General features: G+C 47.2%; 3 protein-coding genes across 5 annotated transcripts; 2 read left to right on the top strand and 1 right to left on the bottom strand.

Moving 5' to 3' along the window:
- Positions 1–1,629: 1,629 nt before the first annotated feature.
- LOC119348740 (GPN-loop GTPase QQT2-like) lies at positions 1,630–4,701 on the top strand. The gene is made up of 7 exons (XM_037616729.1): positions 1,630–1,827; positions 1,922–2,045; positions 2,187–2,416; positions 2,708–2,998; positions 3,310–3,515; positions 3,580–3,869; positions 4,488–4,701. The coding sequence occupies exons 1-6, from the start codon at positions 1,765–1,767 to the stop codon at positions 3,866–3,868; spliced, it is 1,203 nt and encodes a 400-aa protein (XP_037472626.1). The 5' UTR covers positions 1,630–1,764; the 3' UTR covers position 3,869; positions 4,488–4,701.
- A 3,997-nt stretch (positions 4,702–8,698) lies between these two features.
- LOC119308428 (non-specific lipid-transfer protein-like protein At2g13820) lies at positions 8,699–10,128 on the top strand. Its single transcript, XM_037584560.1, has 3 exons — positions 8,699–9,223; positions 9,329–9,424; positions 9,787–10,128. Exons 1-3 carry the CDS (start codon positions 8,800–8,802, stop codon positions 9,909–9,911), a joined length of 645 nt encoding a protein of 214 aa, XP_037440457.1. The 5' UTR covers positions 8,699–8,799; the 3' UTR covers positions 9,912–10,128.
- Positions 10,129–11,417: 1,289 nt separating this feature from the next.
- On the bottom strand, positions 11,418–21,725 carry LOC119348739 (probable prolyl 4-hydroxylase 4). 3 transcript variants are annotated; one of them, XM_037616728.1, is made up of 19 exons: positions 21,155–21,725; positions 20,591–20,672; positions 20,418–20,493; positions 20,020–20,079; positions 19,828–19,915; positions 19,621–19,725; positions 18,668–19,277; positions 18,170–18,363; positions 17,982–18,090; positions 17,701–17,849; positions 17,078–17,279; positions 16,852–16,941; positions 15,577–15,610; positions 15,513–15,523; positions 13,974–14,078; positions 13,581–13,638; positions 12,499–12,674; positions 12,271–12,328; positions 11,427–12,158 (listed from the first exon to the last, which is right to left on the bottom strand). In XM_037616728.1, exons 2-19 carry the CDS (start codon positions 20,618–20,620, stop codon positions 11,863–11,865), a joined length of 2,451 nt encoding a protein of 816 aa, XP_037472625.1. In that variant the 5' UTR covers positions 20,621–20,672; positions 21,155–21,725; the 3' UTR covers positions 11,427–11,862. The 3 variants fall into 3 exon arrangements, with proteins under 3 accessions (XP_037472624.1, XP_037472625.1, XP_037472623.1); XM_037616726.1 differs by lacking the exons at positions 11,427–12,158; positions 12,271–12,328; positions 12,499–12,674; ... (2 more) ...; positions 15,513–15,523; positions 15,577–15,610 and having other exon boundaries at positions 16,516–16,941; positions 17,068–17,279; positions 21,155–21,720; XM_037616727.1 differs by lacking the exons at positions 15,513–15,523; positions 15,577–15,610; positions 16,852–16,941; ... (9 more) ...; positions 20,591–20,672; positions 21,155–21,725 and adding exons at positions 14,174–14,231; positions 14,349–14,724 and having other exon boundaries at positions 11,418–12,158.
- Positions 21,726–23,072: the final 1,347 nt, after the last annotated feature.

Genomic DNA, 23,072 nt, shown 5'->3' with positions numbered 1-23,072 from the left:
ATAATGGTATGAAACAATAAAAAACTATAGATACGACGGAGATGTATCATCCTCTAACCCACTCTTCAAACACAAAATATTTCGGTGTCGCTTCCGGATGGCTATACATGTGTTCAATCATATCCAGGAGGGGGTGTTGGTGTACGATAATTATTTCGAGTGCAAGGAGGATGCCCTGGGAAAGGTTGGCTTCTCCTCTTATCAGAAATGCACTGCAACTATTCGGATGTTTGCATGCGGAATACCCGGTGATCTTATTGATGAGTATGTCGCATGAACAAGTCCACATGCTTAGAATCCATGTATAGGTTCTGCAAGGCTATGGTAGCCTTGTTTGGCCTGGAGTACTTGAGAGAGCCAACTGCTCCAGATACAACCCGGTTGTTGGCGATCAATGCTGAAAGGGGTTTTCTTGGGATGCTTGGTAGCATCGATTGTATGCACCAAGACTGGAAGAACTGCCCTAGTGCTTGGCAGAGGCAGTATAGGGGCCATGTGAAAGCTTGCACTATCATACTTGAGGCCGTGGCTTCACAAGATCTCTCAATTTGGCACTCTCTTTTCAGCATGCCCGACTCTCACATTGACATCAACATGCTTCAACGCTCTCCGGTCTTCGCAAGGCATGCAGAAGGCAACTGTCCAGAGGTTAATGTTGATGGCCAGCACTACAACAAAGGATACTACCTAGCTGATGTTATCTATCCTCAATTGACTGCCTTTGACAAGACAATCCCCAATCTGATAGAAGAGAAGAGGCAGAGATTTTCCTAGGCACAAGAGAGTGCTAGAAAGGGTGTGGAGCATGATTTCGGTGTTCTTCAATCTCGATGGGGCATCATTCGGTATTCTGCTAGAACTTGGAGCACCAAAAAGTTCTGGGAGGTGATGACTGCTTGCGTGATCATGTACAACATGATTGTAGAGGATGAGTGTGAGGATGAAATCTACATTCAGGGGTTTCAATTTCAAGGTGAAAATGTTGTTCCCGAGCATGGGCGAGCGGGAAGGTTTGCACAGTTCACTGAATTTCATCACCAAATGTGTGATTGAGAAAGTCACATTCAACTACAAGATGATTTATATGGACTCACCTTGGTAACCAATAGATGTATCGGCTATTTTATCTTTCAAATGTATTTGTGACAACTGAAATTTTATTTGGTTTCTAAACTATGATATTTTATTTGGTTATCAAACTATGAGATGTTTGTATTTGGTTGAATTATGTAACGCTGGGCAATTCTTTTGACATGTACAGAAAAGAGAAGAAAAAAATGGCCGCATACCAGACGCTCGACGAAAATGTGTCCGCATGTTGGTCGCACTGTCAACTCAAACGCGGATCGGGACACGCCGATCCAAACGGACAAAATGGGCGTTGGAGTTGCTCTAAGAGGCCCTCTGCTTTTCTTTTCTTTTTTCTTTTTTGAAACTGAGAGACCCTATGGTGCAAGCAACTACATTTTTGAGCATATGGGCCAGGTTCACGTAGGCTAGATGGGCCATTAACGGATGGTTAGTCCTTACGGACACCGGTGTGGCCTGGAGACTGGAGTGCGGTGCGGACGGGGTTCCAACCCGCAAAAATGCAACGGATCGAACTCACGGGGTTGGGTCGAACCCACACTTGTCACGAACAGGAGCACTCTTCCCGTTCCCACACGCCGCACTCCGTTCCCCGATTGGTTCGCCGCCGCCGCCCCCGTCCCCGTCAACCTCCTCGATTCCGGCCGCCGTCTCTCGGCACCACCCGAGCCGCGCATGGACATCGACTCCGAACCGCCCGCTGAGAGCAAGCCTACCCAGATGGACCTCGAGGACCAGGCAAGCCGCCGCCGCCGCCCAGCCTTTTCTTCGTGGAATTTCCCCCCTCCCTTTTTTCAGGGTTTTGTTTCTGATTGTCTCTGGGCGTGCGCAGGCGGACGCCGAGGGGAAGGGGAACGACGAGGAGCTCGCGGACTCCATCGGGGGCCTATCCATTGCCCCGGGCCGCACAAACTTCAAGAAGAAGCCGGTGATCGTCCTCGTCATCGGCATGGCCGGTGCGCTCGATTTCGTTCGCCACTATTCAGTTACAGTACTACAATTACAGTAGTACGGATGGCCCAGCGAGCCTGTGACATGTTACCTTTTGCTGAGAGAATTTGGGATTGGAAGCTTACTGTTCTGCTCTAACAATGCAGGGACGGGGAAGACCACCTTCATGCACCGTCTGGTGTGCCATATGCAGGCATCGACGAACATGAGGGGATACGTGCTCAACCTTGACCCTGCGGTGATGACGCTGCCATTTGGGGCCAACATTGATATCCGCGACACCGTGCGTTACAAGGAGGTGATGAAAGAGTACGGACTCGGTCCCAATGGTGGCATTCTTACCTCACTCAACCTCTTCTCAACCAAGTTTGATGAGGTACCCATCCTATTTCTATATCGTACGTCTAGAATGATAATGTGCATTCTTGAAATACTCTGTTAGGCTATAAAATGGATGATGACTGAACTGTTTCATGCGTTCTTTTTGGTAATTGATTCATGTCAATTTCTACCATTCAATGTAAACTGTTGCATGAATTGTGCTTAATTTATAGATTAATGCTGAGCTCATAGAAAATTATTTGATTGCGCGTTGAATAATGTCAACTTCTTTCTGCAAAATTCTTGTACCATTCAGCTAATGTATGTCCAATATTCATCCTTGCAGGTTATATCTGTTATTGAAAGCCGAGCAGACCAGCTGGATTATGTGCTGGTGGATACCCCAGGGCAGATTGAAATCTTCACTTGGTCGGCTTCAGGAGCTATCATAACTGAAGCTTTTGCATCGACATTTCCAACGGTTGTTGCATATGTGGTTGACACCCCCAGGTCAACAAACCCTGCAACCTTTATGAGCAACATGATGTATGCGTGCAGTATCCTCTACAAGACCCGTCTGCCTCTGGTGCTGACATTCAACAAGGTTGATGTAACCAAGCACGAGTTTGCTCTTGAGGTAGGTACACCCTTGTGATGATTTCAGTTTCGCTGTTCTTGATTATGTACACTGGTATTGCATTTAGCTACTATCATATATATTCCATACTGTGCAGTATGCAGTGTGCACTGGTCCTCCTTTGGGTATTCTTTTGTCAATATGTCACATTTGAGTTGCCATGCTGACACGTATGGTTTAGGTTTATCGAATAATCTGTATTGTGAAAAGTGAAATATACTTACAAACAGGGTTTTCATCTGTTCCGTGTCCATGATGTTTCATTCTTCAAAGTTTTTGTAACTTGGCCTTCAATTTTTTTGCTTGACCAGTGGATGCAAGACTTTGAAGCATTTCAGACAGCTTTGGATTCCGACTCATCATACTCCTCTTCATTTACCCGGAGTCTCTCCCTTGTGTTGGATGAATTCTACACGAAACTACGCTCTGTTGGAGTATCAGCGGTATCTGGCACTGGAGTTGCTGCATTTTTTGAAGCTATAGAAGCAAGTGCCAAAGAATACATGGATACTTATAGGTTTGTCCTCTATGATAGATGCCAAAAAACTTATTAGTTACTCTTATCTAACAATCTTTATCAGGGCTGATCTTGACAAGAGGATTGCTGAGAAGGAGAGACTAGAGGCTGAGCGCAGGAACGAGAACATGGAAAGACTGAGAAGAGATATGGAGAAGTCCAAAGGACAAACTGTGGTGCTCAGCACTGGTTTGAAGGACAGAATTCCCTCTTCAGAAATGATGGACGATGTGGACGAGGAGGAAGAAGAGGAGGCGGTGGAGGATTTCAGATTTTGCGAGATTGATGATGATGATGATGAAGATGAAGACGAAGAAGGAGAAGATGAGGAAGTGGCTCATTTTGGCCTTTAAGGTACTCCCTCCGTTCTCCGTGTATTAGCTTTGGTCAAAGTCAAGCTTTGTAAACTTTGACAATGTTTATAGACAAAAATATTAACATTCACAATAACAAATCAATACCATTAGATTCATTATTGAATGTACTTCCACATCATATAGATTATTTATGGTAAATGTTTATAACAAATCAATACCAAGTTTGACTTCAGTCAAATCTAATATGCGGAGTAAATAAAAACAGAGGGAGTATTTAAATATATTTATAGCACTTCTCTTTATAATGCGCTTTAAAGATGTTGTCATTAGTTGAATACTATCTATCTATCACAGCCATCCGTGCATTGATTATGCCTGCACTCTAACATAATCATGAATTAATGGGGTTCGAGTGGTTTTCCTCAAGGGATATACATAGGCTATATATCTAATTAATATACGGATTCACACTTGGTGTGCAGTTTCATTTTGCAAATCTGAAATCTCAGCGAGGGTGACGTTATAGTGCCGGCTTGAGATGACTTTTACAGTTGTTGTTGATAGGATGAGTGTATGACTGTTGATTTTCCTATGAATGGAAAGAAGATTCTATCACTCCATTCTGATGCCATGAACCTGTCTTGACTCTTGACAGGTCGATGGAATCGAACAGAAGAGGGCGCTTGCTTCTGGAGGACCCTGTCAGGAGTGGCGCTTCTGCTTCCAGGTTCTTAAGGTGGAAATGAAGTGCTGTTCGATATCACTCTGTAGGTCGCTGACCGACTGACGCTAGCAGTAGCCTGTAAATCAACTTGCACCACGTCGAACCCGCTGGAATGAATCAATCCCATTCCCATCCCGTCGATGAATTGAATTGTTTTCGCGTACTAGGTATGAATTGTCTCCTTGACTTGTCATGCAAACAAAACAATCAGCCGTGCGTGCAGCCTGTAACATAAATGCTCTCCCCTGATCTGCCATCGCCGCACCGTCGGCACGACGTGACGCCATTGATTCCCAGGTAGAAAGAAGGCACGCGCTCTACTTTGAAACTGATATTTTTTGCTCGATCTGAATGCCTGCCCGTGTGAACAGCTGTGTGTGGACTGCCATGCGGTGTTTCCCGGATGTGCTGCTTCAAGCACTCTCCACCAACATCTCGAATCATGCGCCTCTACACCTTTCCACTTCGGCCCCCTTTTGCCCGAAGCGCAGGTTCCGTTTTGAGTTATTCTGGACCCAGCTGGATGGATTTGAGCAGGCTGTTAAAGATGCGTGGGTGTGTGAAGACGATATCGTTGATCCTTTCAAGAGGCTTGACCAGTTACTTAGAAACACCGCATCAGCCCTTCAAGCATGGGGGCAAAAGAAGACTGGAAACATTAAAGTTTAATTGGCTGTGGCGAACTATGTCATCCTTAGGTTGGACAGGGCTATGGAGGCCCGCGCCCTTAATTGGAGGGAGAGATGGTTGAGGAGGTCCCTCAAGCACTCGGTCCTAGGGCTTGCCTCCCTCCAACGCACCATTGAAAGACAACACCCTTGACTGAGATGGATCCGAGAAGGTGATGCCAATACTAAACTCTTCCAAGCAGTGGCAAACGGAAGGAGGTCTAAGAATTTCATCCCTCATATCAGACACAATGGGGAGTTGATTTCCCAGCAAGAAAGGAAGGAGGAGATCTTCACCGAAGCTTATGAGCAGTTGTTGGGTCGTGCCGTTGCTAGGGAAGAAAATGTGGATATGGACTTCCTTGACATGGCTGTGCACGATCTCGCGGATCTTGATGTGATCTTCACAGAGGATGAGGTGTGGAATACCATTACGGAATTGCATCCGGATCGGCGCCTGGGCCTGATGGGTTTAGCGCCGCTTTCTATCAAAAAGCTTGGTCCACAATTAAGAACGACGTCATGGCGGTGCTCCTAAAGCTCTATGTGGGTGATGGGCGTGGTTTCGGCAAGCTTAACCGCGCCCACATCGTGTTGATTCCGAAGAAGCCGGACGCCGAGGAAGTGGGAGACTATCGCCCCATCAGCCTCCCTCATAGTGTGGCCAAGATTTTTGCTAAGTTGCTTGCGAATAGAGCCCGAAGAAGAATGAAGGAGATAGTCACGGCAAATCAATCCGCCTTTATCTGCGGGAGGCACTTGCATGACAACTTTCTTCTTGTTAGGCAAGTTGCCAGGAAGATTCATGCGCGCAAGGAGGCTAGTGTGTTCTTGAAGCTTGATATCTTAAGGGCCTTCGACTCGCTTAACTGGGCGTTTCTGTTCGAGGTGATGAGGACCAAAGGCTTTGGCCACAAGTGGTGCACTTGGATCTCGATCCTTCTCAAGACGGTTAGCACAAAGGTGATTGTTAATGGAGTTCCCGGTAGAAGTTTCACCCACGCCAAGGGACTTAGGCAGGGGGATCCGGTTTCGCCTTTGCTCTTTGTGATCGTCATGGATGTGCTGTCAAGAATCATGATCAAGGCTGAGAGTTTTGGAGTTTGCAGTAGCTTCACTGGCATCGCTGCTCATCAATCTGTGTCGATCTACGCGGATGACGTGGCGCTGTTCGTTAAACCCCGGGTGATGGACCTCACGTTCATCAGATCCGTGTTACACACATTTGATGCAGCCTCTGGCCTATGGGTCAACTATCAGAAGTCGCTAGCCATCATGATCCACGGGAACAACACTGACCGGGACCGGGTCGAGTCCATTCTGCATTGTCGGATGGGGAGTTTCCCTTGTAAGTACCTTGGCCTTCAATTGGCCATTAGACAGCTCTCTAGGACGGAGTGGCAGCCCATGATCGACCAAGCCAAGAAGTCTGCCCCGGCCTGGCAGAGAGGTCTGCAAAGCCTATTCATCATTTCATGGTCACGGAAGCTCCCGCTTGGGTGTTTGAAGAGTTAGATCAATGGATGCGCTCCTTCTTCTGGGCCGCCAAAGAGAAAGTCAACGGAGGTCAGTGTTTGGTGGCTTGGAACTCAGTTTGTAAGCCCACGTGGCTTGGAGGTTTGGGCGTGCGCAACATGCAGCTACAAGGCTTGGCGTTGAGAGTGAGGTGGGAGTGGCTGAGAAGGACGGACCCTAAGAGGTTGTGACAAGGGTTACCCATGGCTGTGGACAAAGAGACTCGAGCGGTGTTTGATAGCTTGGTGCACATTGAGGTTGGAGTGGGCAACAGAGTTCTGTTCTGGAGAGATAGATGGATTCACGGCTTTGTGGTAAAAGACATTGCACCGCATATACATGCCTTGGTGGACACAAGAACGATCAACCGTCGCACGGTTGAGGAAGGCTTGCAAAATGCTAGATGGCTGCTGGACATCTCCGGTGAAGTTAACTTTGGTGGTCATTTGCAACTTCTTCACCTAAACCTTGCAATCAGCACGGTGAACCGTGACCCCACTACGGAAGATTCTTTTTCTTGGCCGGTTGATCCTTCAGGATGTTACACTGCCAAATCCACGTATCACAGGCTCTGTTTGGGTGCGGAGAGGGTCCCTTACGCCGCATGCATTTGGAAGAGCTGGGCCCTCCTCAAGTGCAAAATATTTATGTGGTTGGCAGTTCAGCACCGGATTTGGACGTCTGATCGAAGAGCGAGGCATGATCTTCAGGACGCTCCTTCTGTCTGCTATACGTGCCTTCAAGAAGAGGATAACGCGGAACACATTCTTGCTCAATGCGTTTACGCGAAAGAAGTGTGGCACTACATTTTTTAGGCGCTACGCCTTCAGGGCAGCATCCCGGAGCCGGAGGACCGCTTTCTGGAGTGGTGGTTAGCTAGGAGAGCCCATTATAGAAAGGGTTCCAAGCGTGGTTTTGACACGGTGATCATTGTGACCGCTTGGGCCTTATGGAAGCAGCGCAACGCTAGAGTGTTCCACAGGACCAGTCAGCAGATGACGGCGCCAAATTTGGCCCTCGCCATCATTGCGGAGCTCAAAGAATGGAGATTGGCGGGTTTGGGAGGAGGAGGCTATAGCAAGTTTTGTGAGAGTGTTGGCATAGGATAATTGTAGGGTGTGCTAGGGTGTGTCTTCCCGATGAAAGCTCGCTTCCATCAAAAATCTTTTGTATATTGTGCTTTGTTCTTCTCTTCTGGAAAAGTAAGGTACGCATTTGGCGTACTCTCAAAAAAAAAATTATGTCTGTCGTCCTCATCCTCCTCCAGGCAGGGGTCGTCGACCGGTCGTGGAGTGCGCCGCCGCGAGCGCATTTATCGTCGGACAAGGAAGAAGAAGAGTGGGAGGAGGAGAAGATGGACGTTCCATTCCGTCAGTAAATGGGAATGGCGGGATAGATAGACCATCGCGCGTTCGTTCGTTATGACCAACGGACTGGTTCTAACCGTGCTCCTGCTGCCGTCATTGCTAACAACAAACAGCCTCCAAAGCTAGCTAGCTAGGACCCCATCCTCATCCACAACACGTACTGGAAGGCACAATGCTCGGGGCCATTGTTTCTCCCATGAACTCAATCTCCATTTTGCAGCAAGAAATTCAAATGTCCATTGTAGACGCACGGAAGTTCATGTTAGGGAAGTCGACACCAAACAGAGCTTTCTTAGTGGTTGCAGAGCTTGATGGGACGCGAATTCTCGTATCCGCGTCCTGCGGATTCACGCTGCTTCATTCATTTCAAATTCTCACCAAATTTCACGTGAAATACCTGCGAATCCTAGATAGATAGATATACATGCCCTTGAAATGCACCGAAAGTTGGCAGCCGCCGCTCGCCACGTACTCCGCTCATTCGATGGCACACAACATCTGGTGCAGCCCAGTTGCCACCTCCCCCACGCTCCACGGCTATATAAACACCGCCTCCGATCCTAGCCATTGGAGTACTACAGTCCAAGCCGCACCGCACCGCTCGCCAGCCTCCTCCCTCTCGTCCGCCTCCGCATTAACTCTTCGCCCACCGCTTCCCAACAAACCCGCCGCCCGCCCTTGACCGCGGCAGCCATGGCGCTCGCAGCGGCACCACGCCCGCGGTCGGCGCCGGCCGTGCTGGTCGCGGCGGTGCTGCTCTCGCTTTCGCTGTCGATGACGCCCGCGACGGCGCAGCACGTGGCGGTGCCTCCTTCGGCTCCCCCGAAGGCGGCGGCGGCGGCGCCTGGGCCGGCCGCGGGATTGAGCGCGGCGTGCCTCAACTCGCTGGTCAACATGTCGGACTGCCTGCCGTACGTGCAGGCCGGGAGCAAGGCGCGGGCGCCGGACAAGCCGTGCTGCCCGGAGCTGGCCGGCATGGTGGGCTCCAACCCCATCTGCCTCTGCGAGCTCCTCTCCGGGGCCGCCGACTCCCTGGGCATCGCCGTCGACTACGCCCGCGCGCTCGCGCTCCCCGGCGTCTGCCGCGTCGCCACCCCGCCCATCACCACCTGCGCAGGTAATAAACTAACTCGAGCCCTTCTGCTGCAGGTTGCCGCTGGATTTGCTGCTCTATGGGTCTCTCTTGAGGTGGATTTGATTTGTATGGATGTTTTTCTTGCAGCAATGGGCTACAATGTTCGTCTGGGCCCATCTCCGGCGCCCGCGCCGGGATCTCCCTCGCCCATGTCGCCCAGCGGCAGCCCACAGTACCCTGCTGGTAAGCGCCGCCGCATGCAGTAGTAGAATTTCAGTTGGGGGTTCAGTTTAATAATTCTTTCTGGCTGCCCAAGAGTCAAAGACCAAGATCAAGGATTAATGCAAGAAATTGATGGTACTAGGTAGTAGCATTACTTAAATATGTAAATAAAAAAGAAGCGAAAAACAGAAGTAATGCTAAAACATTCAGTGCTCAGTGGCCATATGTATGCTCGTAGGTACAGAGTACAGACACACAGTCATACACACAGTTCCAGTTCACGTGCTTGTCATCACGTAGGAGTACTAGCTAGTGCCATGGAGCCGAGTACCGTAGTGGTATAGTAGTCGTACAACTAATACTATATGCCATCTCAATCGCAGGTCCTTCGCCGTTCGCCTCGCCGCCGGAGTCGCCCAAGCCCAGCCACGCGGCGCGCCGCATCCACGCCGCCGGCGTCCTCGCCGCCCTCGCCGCCTCCTTCGCCGTCGGGATGGCGCTCTTCTAGGAGGGCAAGGCCAGCGAGCGAGACTGTTAACCGTTCGATAAAAATCTGTCGCGTGAATGTCATGGACATGCGTTCTCCGTCTCTAGTCTGTGCGTTAGTACTCCAGTATGATGATTCTAGGTAGATAATACAGTACCAGTTATTTCCCGCCAATATGTTACTGTGTGTGCTAATCAATTGATCTGTCGCTCACTGATAAACTCGTTCGTGACGTGAAGTGTTGCAACTCTCAATAACATTGGCGTGTGCGCATGCGCCCTCATAGCTTCCTCGTGACACCCGAACAAACATCCATCAGTCGCATCAACTAAGCGTGCTCCCGTCCGGTTGCCATGCTCCGTTACAACACGAAATTCCTTCCAATTTCCTACTAACACACTAGTAGTATGAGTGTGTTCATATCGCAAAGTCAGGCACGGCAGCAACCGTAAAGGCATCCCTCCATCTGTAAATGTAAGTCTTTTTAGAGATTCCAATGCGTATGTACATCCGTACATCTGTTTAATAGCTGAACCGCACCGAAAAAAGTGGATCAACCCTCCTCTGCCGCTCCCGCGGGCGACAGGGGAGGCCTCCCGCCGCCGCCGGTTCCCGTCCCCCCTTTTCCTCCAGTCCCCTCGCCGTCGCCCAGGCGCGTCGGCCAGCGAAGCCTGCCTGGCGTGGGCGGCGGCGGGACGCCTCTCCCCTTCGTCGTTTGGCTGGCACGGGACGGCCAGATCGATGGAAAGCGCTGGGCTAGCGTGGGGCACGGCGGTGTGGCAGCGGGCGCTCCTGCCGGCGGCGTGCGGTCGTCCTTTTTAGAGATTCCAATGCGTATGTACATCCGTACATCTGTTTAATAGCTGAACCGCACCGAAAAAAGTGGATCAACCCTTCTCTGCCGCTCCCGTGGGCGACATGGGAGGCCTCCCGCCGCCGCCGGTTCCCGTCCCCCCTTTTCCTCCAGTCCCCTCGCCGCCGCCCAGGCGCGCCGGCCGGCGAAGCCTGCCTGGTGTGGGCGGCGGCTGGACGCCTCTCCCCTTCGTCGTTTGGCTGGCACAGGACGGCCAGATCGATGGAAGGCGCTGGGCTAGCGTGGGGCACGGCGGCGTGGCAGCGGGCGCTCCTGGCGGCGGCGTGTGGTTGGCGCGATGACGCTATCGGAATAATTAATAAAGTGGCCGTATGCATCGTCCAGATGCAGAGGGTCCTCCTCCTTTTCTAAAAAAAATGTAGTCTTTATTGAAAAAGACTTGTATTCAGGAACGGAGGGAGTTCTTAGTAGGAATTTCCACGTTTGGGGGCGATGAAGCATTGAATTGAAAGGCGGTTGGTTGCGAGGATTGGAGTGCTCGATACTTTCTGCAAGCGATTGCAATGAATGAAAGGCATCACCAGCCAGCTGCAGCAGTTCCGTGCAAACCGCCTCTTCTTCAGCATCATCACACCACGGGCAAGCGTCCAACGACATTCTCTTCTGTGCACATGACATGAATGATTCAGTTCGTTGTAATAGTAGCACAGTAGTACAAAAAATGAGCACAAAACCAAAGGAATCGGAGATGTTCGTCAAATTCAGGGTAACACGTGTCGGTGCTACATATATATACCCGTACAGCACAAGAGTGAGAAAAGAGATTACAGTCCCTACAGTCTTCTACAGACAAAAATGGCACCACAAGCTCATGAAATCTGCCATGGACCAACTCTAACAACGAACTCATCTCTGCCTGCCTAGCACAAACCACGAACACTAATCAACAGGGTCTGTCCTCTGATACTATCTAGACATTCATCAATAAATAAACACTGGTAGCCAGGAACCAACTTGTCATCAGGGAGTAGCAAGAAACTGGTACCATCTGGACGACCAAACCTCGTGGGATACCAGCTCAGTTCGACCCGCCATTGCTGCTCCTGCATGAACCCCAACTTCAGCAACAAGCGGCGTTCCAAGGATTCCATTCCAGCACTAACACACGTTGCAGCTCCTTCTACAGTGACCGGGCAGCGCCGTGGTTCCCACCATGTACGCCGGGTTCTTTGTGCACTCTCCCAGCGCCGCCCACTGCGAGCAGCTGTTGTTGTTGTCCGTGCAGTTGCCTGGTGTGTGATAGACCTTGTCGAACGAGGCCACGCGGATCCATTTCGTGGCCGACCACTTCTCCCCCTTGATGACCTCGCATCCGCCATGGAGGCTCGACGGGTCTGTCTCGGCGTCCGGCCGAAGGTTGAAGAACAGAAGGGCGTCCCCTTTTCGTGGTTTCACTAAGGAACAACGATGGATACAGGTGCATGTCAGTCAAGAAATGTTTCGGGTGTCTAATTAATAACTCGCGAATTAGGACCGCCAAAAAGGAAAAGAGCATGAAAATTATACCTGCAATTCCTTTCTGTGCACATTCTGACAAATCTTTATGGTGTGATCCTTTACGTGCCTGTTTGACAAATGAATAGGCATACCTAGGAATAAGTACAGGAGTCATCGCAAAAATAAAAGAACACTACGGTGCTAATGGCTACTTGTGACTGGCTCAGACGACAAATCAGCAATCTGACACATTTTCTATCTTATTGAGCACCACCACTGTGAAGAAAGAAAATTTACCTTGGCTAAGGGGAAAACAGTTTCCCCTCCTTCTGCAACGTCGGTCAAGTACAAAAGTACAGTAGCTACACGATGTCCACCACGGATAGTGTTAACACTGTCGGTGAAGAAATCATAGTGCGGTTCATACTTCTCACCGCGCTTATACCTTAGAACTTGCATATCTTCACCGTTCTCTGGTCATTTTATAGCACTTATAAGCAAAACTAAAAACAGTAAGACTCTCAGACCCTTTGAAGTTCAACTTTCTACCATACACATAAAATTGGAAGATATAAACAGAAGTGCAGCAAGCAAACAACCCTGAAAAATCCTCTTTATCAAGCCAAGGATTTTTATGACATGACATTCAAAGTCCAAACTAATGCTAATGCTCAACAGCAAAAAGAAGACGAAGGTTTAAGCTTCCAAATTAGGCCATATAAAGGTCGTTTCACGGTGCTGTAGTGCATTGGGTTTGAGTGTTTGACACCACAACAGATACATGATATGTCGAAGTAACAACACGTAGCTGTTCTACAGGTTCTCAAGTCAAATGTGGACATGATCAAAGAGGATAAGACACCATGGCTCCTAACCCTTTGCATTGAAAACTTGTGCAGAGCACAAAATACAATTAGGAAAACAATGGAAATGGTGAACATAGTGTGTGACATGTTATTGTAGTTTGAGCATAGAATTTGGCCAGCTAGTAGAATGTACCACCGTAGGGTAACTAGGACAGACAGTATGATGTTTTAGCTCTTTTTCTACACCTTGAGCTACTAGATACACTTGTGTCTCCGTGTGAAACGGCTTTATACTTCATACTCTTTTCTTAACTTTTTTAGGGAACTCCTTTCCTAACTTGATGGAAAGGCAAAAGTTCTACCTCTTTCGGATTTATTTTTTATGTTTCAATGAAGATCTGTCCACAGTTTGGTTAGGTCCGCTGGACTGGATTGTAACCGGCTAACAAAGGTGCTCCCCTATCAAACTCAAATACAATTGACAAATGAAACATATTTTTATTCTCTACAACTGCAATAATAAGCACCCCCGAAATGCATGAATAGAAAAGTGCAATGTTATTGTCTCACAACCTTTTGGAAGAAATGTCCATGCGGCAATTTTATCCTCTATACCAGCAACAATTGGATCCTGCAAGTTTGGACACGATTGATCATTTAGATGAAAAAAAAATGTAAGCAACAAAAATACCTGAACTGTACTGTACTAATGTACCCCAGCTATGGCTAGTCACTAAATAAAGAAGATATTGTTGCCTTGAGAATTAAAAGAACATGAAGAGTACATATATAGAGAGTGCCCTATAAGAGAGTACATATGACATGAGTAATTGCTATGGAACATGAAAATTGTACTGCATAAGATGCTGAGCTCAAATGTCAGATGAAACATGCAAGAGAGATGATCAATCCATGGAATTTTCTTTTCTAAAATAATGCCTATGAGCTGAAAAGCAAATGGCCAACCTGGCCCTTGCTGATGAAGGTGCCGGAGCTGGTGCGGACCTCGCTGAGCTTGCTCTTGCCCGACGTTTCATCGGCGACCGCCGACCTCTTGAGCTCCGCCCTCGCCTAAACAAGAAGGAGAAGCCAGAATCAGATACACCCCCCACAGCAAGAGCTCTCTGGTTTCAATGGGGACTGGGAGCAGCGGGAGAAGCACTGACGAGGGAGACGAGGTGGTTGGCCTCGTCGTCGGTGAGGAAGTGCGGGTAGAGGAAGGCCCTGCGGACGCCATGAAGCACGTATCAGCCGTCTGGTTCGACGACCCCGCCCAAATCGAGATCGGAGGCGAGATGAAGCAAGGCGAGCGTAGGGGCGGTCGGAAAAAAATCGGCTGACCTGGGATACCAGGAGATCTGTCTGGAGTGGTGCGGGTAGACGACGGGGGCCGGGTACACGGAGCTTCCCCTGCCGCCGCCGCCCCCGGCAGCGCCGCGGCGGCCGACTAGGAGGAGGAGGACCGAGAGGAGGGACAGAGCGGAGCCGGGAAAGGGAGCCCACGCCCGAGGCCGCGCCATCGCGATTAAGCCGACGCTCTCCCTCGCTGTCTAGCCGACGCGGGCGACCAATGGAGGTGGAGAAGAGGCCGCGGCGCGTGGCGGAGAGCGGAGATGCGGCGACGGCGGCGAGGTGGAGCCTGGGAGTGGTCGCCAGTCGCCACGCTTCAGGTTCAGGGGAATGGAGGGAGTGGGGGACTGGGCTGCGGGACGGGAGAGATCTGCGCCGCCCACGTGGCAGGATCCGTCGATCCGACGGTCCTCACGCAGCGAAGAAACGTGCGCGCACACCGGGCGAAATCACCAAGGGCACCGACCGCCAAACGTGCCGCGCGCCTGGCAGACAGAGATGTCGTGTTCCACCGGCCCCGTGGAGTTTTTATTTAGTGTTAAAAGTCTGCATCAAATCTTTGATATTATAGTGATAGCTTTGAGTTGAACATCGACTTTCTAACTAGAAAAACCCTTTCTGATCTTTGAAATCAGCGCCTCAGCCTCGTCCGGTCGTTTGATGAAATAATTGTGCTCCAAAGTCGGGGTCGACGACGTGGGGAGAGCACTGGACACCGTCGTCGTGGCCATAACCGTCGATTTTAAGTAACTGGCAAGGTTTTGTTGTAAGATTGAACGTGATGCCTATCCAGACTCTGTATTTAAAGCCATCCGATTCAACATCGTATGATGTTTTCACAAGAACGTGTCGAGTCTAGGGCTCCAATCCGGATGGGTTGGTTTCACCACAAGGAAGCTAGCCACTATATTAGGATTAGCTTATGTATTCCTATACTACCTGTAGACCTGATTTTCAGGTTAAAACGCCCGTTTGATTTATGAAGTCTTGTGTTTTGTTGAATTAATTTAAATCGCAAGCAGCTTTTATGGCATAGGTAGTGATGCGATGGTTTTTGGTCAAAACAAAAAAGATGTGATGAAACACAAATTGTGGATATAATATTTCTGAACTCAAATCCTTTATCATTCGACATCATCTTTTTTTCCGGCTTACAGGCCATGAACCAAGTTCAAGAATTATATTCTCTTCGAAAAGAAACATGTGTAGTTTATTTGGGGTTTTTCCTCTACTTTCATTGGAGTAAAGCTTTCCTCAAATACTAACTAAGAACAGCAGACACGCAACGGCAACAGATGCAATTGACTGAATCAGATCACGAACATAAAATGCACAGAAAAAAGCAATAATATGAATAGCACCCACAAGAAATGACCATCATGCTGATCTTGTGTTCATTCACAAAATGGAAAATCAAGATGAGAAAAGAATATACTGTACATTTTGATCAGATCCTTGTTTTACTGCAACAAAAAAAAATTGCGAGTAAATTCATTGTATTACTCAAATCACAGTGTCCACACAATTAGCACCGGCTAGCTCTAAAGAATCTGACAGATCAGAACCAAACCAGGTCATAGTTCTGCCCTAAATCCTAGCAAATTTAGCTAAGCTCAACCTTGCGGTTATCACAATATCGCGTGAAATACTTGCCAAGTCTCTAATTTGAATTTCAAGCCATCCGACTCAAGACCGCATAACATGATGTTTTTCGCACGAATATATTCTTACAATATTTGTAGACCCAATTTTCAGGTTAAAACTCCTCTTTGACTTATGAATTTTTCTGTTTGTTGCCTGAATTTAACGGTTTCATATAGAAGAAACCATATGGGTTGAAGCACCCTAGCTGCTTGTGTGGTTTTATGTATAAATTCACAAGTGGCTTTTATGGCATGGGTAGTAATGCATATGTTCTTTCGTTAAAACAGAAAGATGTGGTTGAACACGAATTGTGGGAATAATTATTCCTGAACTCAAATCCTTTTAGCATTCTGCATCATCTATTTTTCGGCTTACCAGGTCATGAACCTAGTTCAAGAATTATGTACTTCCTCTTTGAAAAGAAACATGTGTACTTTATTTGGTGTTTTCTCTCTACTTTAACCGAATGAGATCACAAACACAAAGCAAGGAAAAAAAGAAAGAATAAGAATAGTACTCACAAGAAATTACCATCACACTGGTCTTGTGTATCAAGATGAGAAAGAATGTATTGTACAGTTTGATTGGATGCCTTCTTTCAGTACAACTTTGCTCCAGGCAAAACTTAAGCTTGACACATCTACAACTACAGTGGTTTGTAAGACAAAACTTGCAAAACTGTGCAGAGGCTTCCCTGCTCTACCCGAACCAACAAAAAGAATATCGTGGAAATTTCTGAGGTATATAACCTAATCACTTGCCATTTGAAAACTACATGTGATTACATTTACTGTACAACATAATAATCACCTTTCTCTTTGTGAGAAAACAATTTGCTGGAAACAGATACCAAGCGGCAGCCGCAGAAAGTTTCCTCGGCACCTTCCTCCATGAGTGGCATGACATGAGCCGATTTATTTTGTGGTTTTGGTCCCAGCACCTGCAGTGTTATGATCATACTTATTAACTTGTCTATGCATATACTGGAGTTTCCATTGCTTTACGTAAACTTTCGTAGGCGCGATTTATTTTGCACAGATTAACTGAAAAGAAAGAAGGTGCACACCTTTGGTAACCTTATTCTTACTCGTCGGTAAGAGCTCTTCAGCACCAATTCTAATATTAGTGTTAGATGTGCGCCTCTTTGATTTGCCGTCCAGCAAATACACTTCCACAGTGAATGATCCACAGACAGGACGATGGTCAGAAAATTTAGACTCCCCACGGAAGTAGGATGACTGCGCAATCCCATCTCCATGCCATAGTATTCTATCACACCTGGACAAGTTGAACTACTTAGCGTACACGAATTGATAACTCATTAATAGTTCATTGTATAATTAGGTCTTAAATTGCAAAACAAAAAGATACATCGACTTAATTGTAGACTCAGATTTTTAAACCTCTTTTTGGTAAGTTATATGATGATGTGAATAGTTCTATTGTTTTTGCTTCCACAACTTTAACCAATGTGCTTGTGCTAATATACCTGGTTTCATCTCAAGAGAACAAACTATGTCTAAGCTTCTTCTGGCACACAAAGATGGGCATGCATGATTACTCAAGTCGTACACAGGTGTATATATAACTTGTGGTCATACCGTCATAATTAATTTTTAATACTACTGAAGGTTGTCAGACCTGCTAAAGTAGGAGTTATTTGTAACATAAAATGGATTAATATGAACAAGATAAATACCAGGCTGGGGTTCTCCTCTTTTTCTTTGAGGTTGCAGTTTCTCCAGAATAAGAATCTGAGTTAAAAGTGTACTTGTATGTGGGAGCAAAATATATCTTCTCTTCGCTCCAACCCCTGAATACCCTTCCAGAATTGCGCTCAGTGTTAAGCTGAAAATGAAAATTCTACAAAGTCAAGTCTTTTCTCATTCCATTACTTTACTTGTTTAGTTCCTCGTTGGGGAAATTGAGTTGCGCTCAACTAATTACAAAAAAATGGGCGCCATTTTTTTAGGTGCTTACTTGATCCTTTTGAAAAAGGGCATCCCAGTTATTTTCAGTCAGAAGTTTCTTGGTATCTTCATAGCTCAGGGAAATACGGTAGTTCAGATCCCCCAACCATATCACCCGGCTAAAACAAATAGCACAATAATCAGATAACAGCACAATAAAATAAAAGCTTTAAAATAATTGTAGCATTAGTATCTTACTCATGGTCAATAATTTTTTCAGGGATTCTTTGCCCAGCTCTTCTGCAAATTCTTGGAAACTGCGTGGCCCTCAGTATCTCTAAAACATCTGAGTTGCGCCGCAACTCATCGCCTTCTTTCTCACCTGAAGCCAAATGGCTACAGATGAAACAAAAGCTTGTCTGGTGCAGTGTCATGCTCACTGATATACATCCCTGAAGCCAAAAAGTAAGTGCAAGGCATAAAAGAATTAAGGGATCTACCATTTAGGATGCTTCAGAGTTTTTTCCAGTTCTGTTTTTTCTGGCGGAGTTGTTATTGTTGTAGCCAAATGTTGAATCCGATAAAGAACATGATACGAGAAACATAGCATGAGCATAGTACTACATAATTGTCTTTGTTAATGTCTTTGCGACTATCATAACATTTTATCTCGCATCTTTAGTTCCATAAAAATTTAGGGCATGCTACACCTTGCATAATCAAAAGGAATTACTTGAATACAGATTCAGTTCTAACCTTGTTTCCAAGATAACCCATTACTCCACGGCCTACACATGATGTCCTCACATGACCGATATGCGGCACTAGTTCTTTCTTTGCCCATACTGTGACAAAAATACCAACCATTCGTTTGCAAGATACGAGGTTATATTTTAGCTGATCACTAGAGGCAGAAGCGGACGAAATCACTCCATCAACCACATAACCAGAAGCATTATTTGATCTGTCATCAACTTCATCTTCTTCCGAAGAGTCGGTCTCATTAATGTATGCTTGTGGGCATCCAAAGCAAGCATCTTTGTAGGATTTCCTGGGCATTTCAACTGAGCAGTTGCAGATCTTGAGCAGTTTTCTCTGAGTTGGCATGTAAGGCTTCCTGATAGATTTTAAGGAGGACTGGAAGATTGCAGAACCAGAGCGGTTGGAGAAAGAAGCATCAAGGTTCGATGAAGATCGAGAAGAGGTTGAATCAAGGGATAGAGATGGCTTGTGACAGAAAATATCAGCATCCCCGTCAATTGTTCTGTTTAGCGTGCGGTTTATAAGAGCAAGCCATCTTGCAGCTGGTTCGTTGTCTTCGATCACAAGCACATTGCCAGCATTGAGAGGGACAATTTCCTGAAAACTGTGTGAACGATAGAAAAAACATGTAAGAATGTGGTCTGTTCACTGAAACACGACAATTTAACTCCAAGGAAAATACAGCTTATTGTGATAAAGATTAAATGCCAGAATGTCAATAACACCCAAAGGACTGTAAGAAACCAAAAAAAAAGGAAATGATAACCTAGAGTTTTTTATTAATTCACATTTAGTACGAGTTTATGAATAGGGGGAGTGAAATGTACAGAAAGTATGTAAGTCTACCACTGTGTATTCTTCTATGAATTTTCAGCACCGCAAGTCTGCAACTACTAGTATTGATAGGCGTACATTTCAGAACTGCGAGAAACAGATGGATTACATACCCTAAAACATAAATATCTGAGTGGTCATCTGCAGGAATGAAGTCGTCCAGATTCAACTCAGCGGTAGGTGTGTTTCCTCCAACGTTCCATGTAGAAATAAATACCCTGTATAATGAGTGAATTTAAATAAAATTCAAGAGACCAATATGATTTCCAACTATAGAGTGACACATAACTGAAAATGCAAGTTAGGGTGTTTGACCTGACCTAAAAGATTCAATTTTTATGACACTTGGAGAACGGGCTAGAAAATGGCTCAGACGCATGCTCCTAACCTCACGCATGCTCCTAACTTCTGCTTTCAATTAGTCCAAAGAAACACAAGAATAAGCCAGTCAAATAAAACCAGCAGCATCGAAAGAGTGATCCAGTGCAGCAAAGTGCCAGATAGAAAACTACCTGAAAGTGGTCTGAATGGGGAAGAAGATTGTGCCTTGGAGGAGCTTGGTGCAGACTTAACTGCAGATGACAAGAGAACATGGAACAGTATCATCACGAAATCCTATTAACATGGTACCGAATTCGATACAAAATGTCAAAATGTGTATTCTTGAATCTTGAACACATGAATTCTAGCATATTCCATTGAACAGGCTGCTTCTTCGTAGCACTGATTATACGAAGTTGACAGAGGCTCAATGGACTTAATGAACTGACAACCAACTTAACAAAAAAAAATTGAACCCAGATGAACTAAATTTTGATAAAATTGCGCTCATCTATTTGTTACTTGTGATCACGTTGCTACAAGACAGTGACTCAATTATTCAGCTTCCAAAAGAATTAAGATTAACTACCAGCGGAGGAGCTTGGACGGTCTGTCTTCTTTGCGGCTTTCTTATCTTTCGCCCCAAAAATCTTTGGACGACAGCCCTAGAGTACAATGATGTAAAGCCAAATACTTAAGTCAATGATGTATCTCTGAAACTAAGAAAGAGGAGCAAAATGGGGTGAAACAAGAGACACATACCTTCATCTTTTCATCATCTGGAAACGCCATTCCCTTTGAAATCCGCCGAAAACAACCGAAGCTTATTATTCCCGGCTCAAATCTGACCGCATTATTTGGTAGAAATTAAAGATTGCCCGGTTCATCTCAAGGAAATACTAATTAGATGAACAGGGGGGTAACTCTGACATCAGCACAAATAAATAGGGGGAAAAAAGCATGTACATATACTTGTCCCAGAAAAAAAAAAGAGGAAATGAAGGAGAATATTTACACCCCAAAAGAACCTCCTGGATCTAAATTGTTATTCAAATTCAAATTCAAATTCCTTCACTCTAGACGTGGAAGAACAGATATATGGCCCAAGCAAAAGTAAACAGAAGCCTTTCACATCAAAAACAGCCCCCACATCCACAGAGCACGCCCTTTCCAAAAAGTAGGCTACCTATCTGTATCTGACACACGGGATCTTGAGAATCCACTGCACATTACAGCTCGCAACAGAGAGACAGAGATGAACAGGAGAGAAAACAGCACAAAATGGAACAGAAATCACAGCAGTGCGGAGGCGAAGCAGGAACCCACCGAATCAGCAGCAGTTTTGCCGCCAACAGCAAATCCGGCCACCGCAGCGCCGCCCGGGAGAGCCGTGGACTGAATCCCTCCTCCCCCACCAGAGGCGCAGGGCCCTCCTCCTAAATTAACCAAGAAGGAGCTAGCCCAACGACTCCTCCCCCTAACCACCGGGAAGGCCGCGACAAGAAAGGCGAGGCGGATAGGAGGAGGAAGAGGAGCGGCGGCGCGGAGACGACGACCCCTGGAAGCCGGGGCGGGGTCTGCAGGTGCGGGAGGAGGAGGCGCACGGTCGAGGGCACGGCGGCCATTACCTAGGCCGGCCCCGCACCCCCCACCCGGCCCGGAGAATTAAACTATTCTCCCCGGACAACTGTCCCGTACTGTGCACAGCAGCGGCGTCCTCTCCTCCCCTCCCACCCGAGAAAAAAAGAATTCACCTCCCCCTCCGCGGCGTTTGTTTACGGGCGGCACGACGCGGCATGAGCACGGCGGTGGTGGTGGACCATGGGAGGGAATGAGGAGCTTGGGCGGCGCACGTGCGGCGGGATTGATTGGGTTTTGGCGCGCGGCGGAGGGAAGGTGGTGGTGGAGGCGGTTTGGGTTGGTTGGTTGGTTGGTTGGTTGAGTTGGCCTTGGAACCGCTCGTTGTCTGCTGCTGGTCAACGGTGGACACAAGGACAAAAGGGGAAGCTTATTTTATGTGGTGCCTCGTTGGTTCCGTGTCTGACACTTTCTTTACCCGGCCATGGCTGGCTTTTGGCTGAATCATTCCGTTTCCAAGTAGTGGTTCCTCACAAATCACAAACCGGATTAAAGAAACACCAATCTCAAACAATAGTGTGTGTACTTGAGTAGGTGGCGCCATATAGGGCGAGACTTGAGAGGACTGGTTCTGAGGAGCGACTCGGCAAGGCTAGGCACCCCGGTCTAGGGTTTAGGGTTTGTGTCCTGCTAGGGAGGCGAGACGGCGGTGCCTACCTGAAAATGGAATAAAGGTTTCACCGCCTAGCCCCTGTTCCGGCGGTGCATCTAGCATCGTTGTTGGACGCGTGGAGGTGTGTCTCCGGCAGATCTATCTTTCGTGGATTTGCTCGGATCCTGTTCGTCTACGTTTGTGTGTCTCCGGATTGAATCCTTCCAGCCTATGTTATTCTTCATTGGTGGCGGTTGCTGTTCTGGTACGCTGGTCCTATGGGGCATTAGCACGACGACTTCCCGACTGTCTACTACAACAAGTTATGCCTGACTCCGGCGATGGAGGGGTGATACCGGCGGCGCGTCTTCGGCTCGCTTCGGTGCTTGTAGTCGTCGCTAGGTGGTCTACGGATCTGAATGTAATTTTTATTTCTTGTGTTCGTTGTACTGCCATGATTGAAGATGAATAGATTGGAAGTTTTTTTCGCAAAAATAAAATGCGCCTCCGAGCGACTGAGCCGGCATATCGTCTTGAGATTTTATGAAGTCACTGTAATGGTGGGATGGGGATACCCTATCCGCCTAACCATCCAACCACGGATTGGTTTGGGTAACAAACCGTGTTTACCTAGCGTGTTGGGCAGGCCTACAAGGTGAATCTAGGAAAAATATTCTAAGGCAATGTTTTTTTTAACACAATGCAATCAAACTCGCTCACATACACCAACATATACTCATCCTAATGAACGCAAGCACGCACGCACATCCTACCCTGTGAGCATCTTTGATAGACTGAGCTGACACATCGTGATGAGATTGATGAAGTCGTCACAGACACCTTCGTAGTAGGATACCTTCTTCCACTTAATGCACATCGTCAGAAGGCCTGAAATAAATCCAGAAAAATGCGAGCACCAATGTCAAGCCTGAGACTTTGAACTCCGATGGGCTGGGGATACCACTGTCATCCTAACATCCTAATCATCCAACCATAGGTTGGTTCACCTCAAAG

Source organism: Triticum dicoccoides, chromosome 1B (genome assembly GCF_002162155.2).
Source record: "Triticum dicoccoides isolate Atlit2015 ecotype Zavitan chromosome 1B, WEW_v2.0, whole genome shotgun sequence".
In the NCBI taxonomy this organism is placed as follows: domain Eukaryota; kingdom Viridiplantae; phylum Streptophyta; class Magnoliopsida; order Poales; family Poaceae; genus Triticum; species Triticum dicoccoides.
Note: the sequence above shows the minus strand (reverse complement) of the source record. Positions and strands in the feature narration are given on the sequence as shown.

Bases quoted from the DNA above. Each gene is read 5' to 3' on its own strand.
- LOC119308428 (XM_037584560.1), top strand. From the start codon at position 8,800: ATGGCGCTCGCAGCGGCACCACGCCCGCGGTCGGCGCCGGCCGTGCTG. The intron at 9,224-9,328 runs GTAATAAACTAA...TTTTTCTTGCAG, and splicing joins GCCCATCACCACCTGCGCAG to CAATGGGCTACAATGTTCGT. The intron at 9,425-9,786 runs GTAAGCGCCGCC...TCTCAATCGCAG, and splicing joins CAGCCCACAGTACCCTGCTG to GTCCTTCGCCGTTCGCCTCG.
- LOC119348739 (XM_037616728.1), bottom strand. From the start codon at position 20,620: ATGGCGTTTCCAGATGATGAAAAGATGAAG. The intron at 19,726-19,827 runs GTCAGGTCAAAC...CTCATTATACAG, and splicing joins ATAAAAATTGAATCTTTTAG to GGTATTTATTTCTACATGGA. The intron at 12,675-13,580 runs GTTGTGAGACAA...TAAAATGACCAG, and splicing joins ATGGACATTTCTTCCAAAAG to AGAACGGTGAAGATATGCAA.
- LOC119348740 (XM_037616729.1), top strand. From the start codon at position 1,765: ATGGACATCGACTCCGAACCGCCCGCTGAGAGCAAGCCTACCCAGATG. The intron at 1,828-1,921 runs GCAAGCCGCCGC...GGGCGTGCGCAG, and splicing joins AGATGGACCTCGAGGACCAG to GCGGACGCCGAGGGGAAGGG. The intron at 2,417-2,707 runs GTACCCATCCTA...TCATCCTTGCAG, and splicing joins TCTCAACCAAGTTTGATGAG to GTTATATCTGTTATTGAAAG.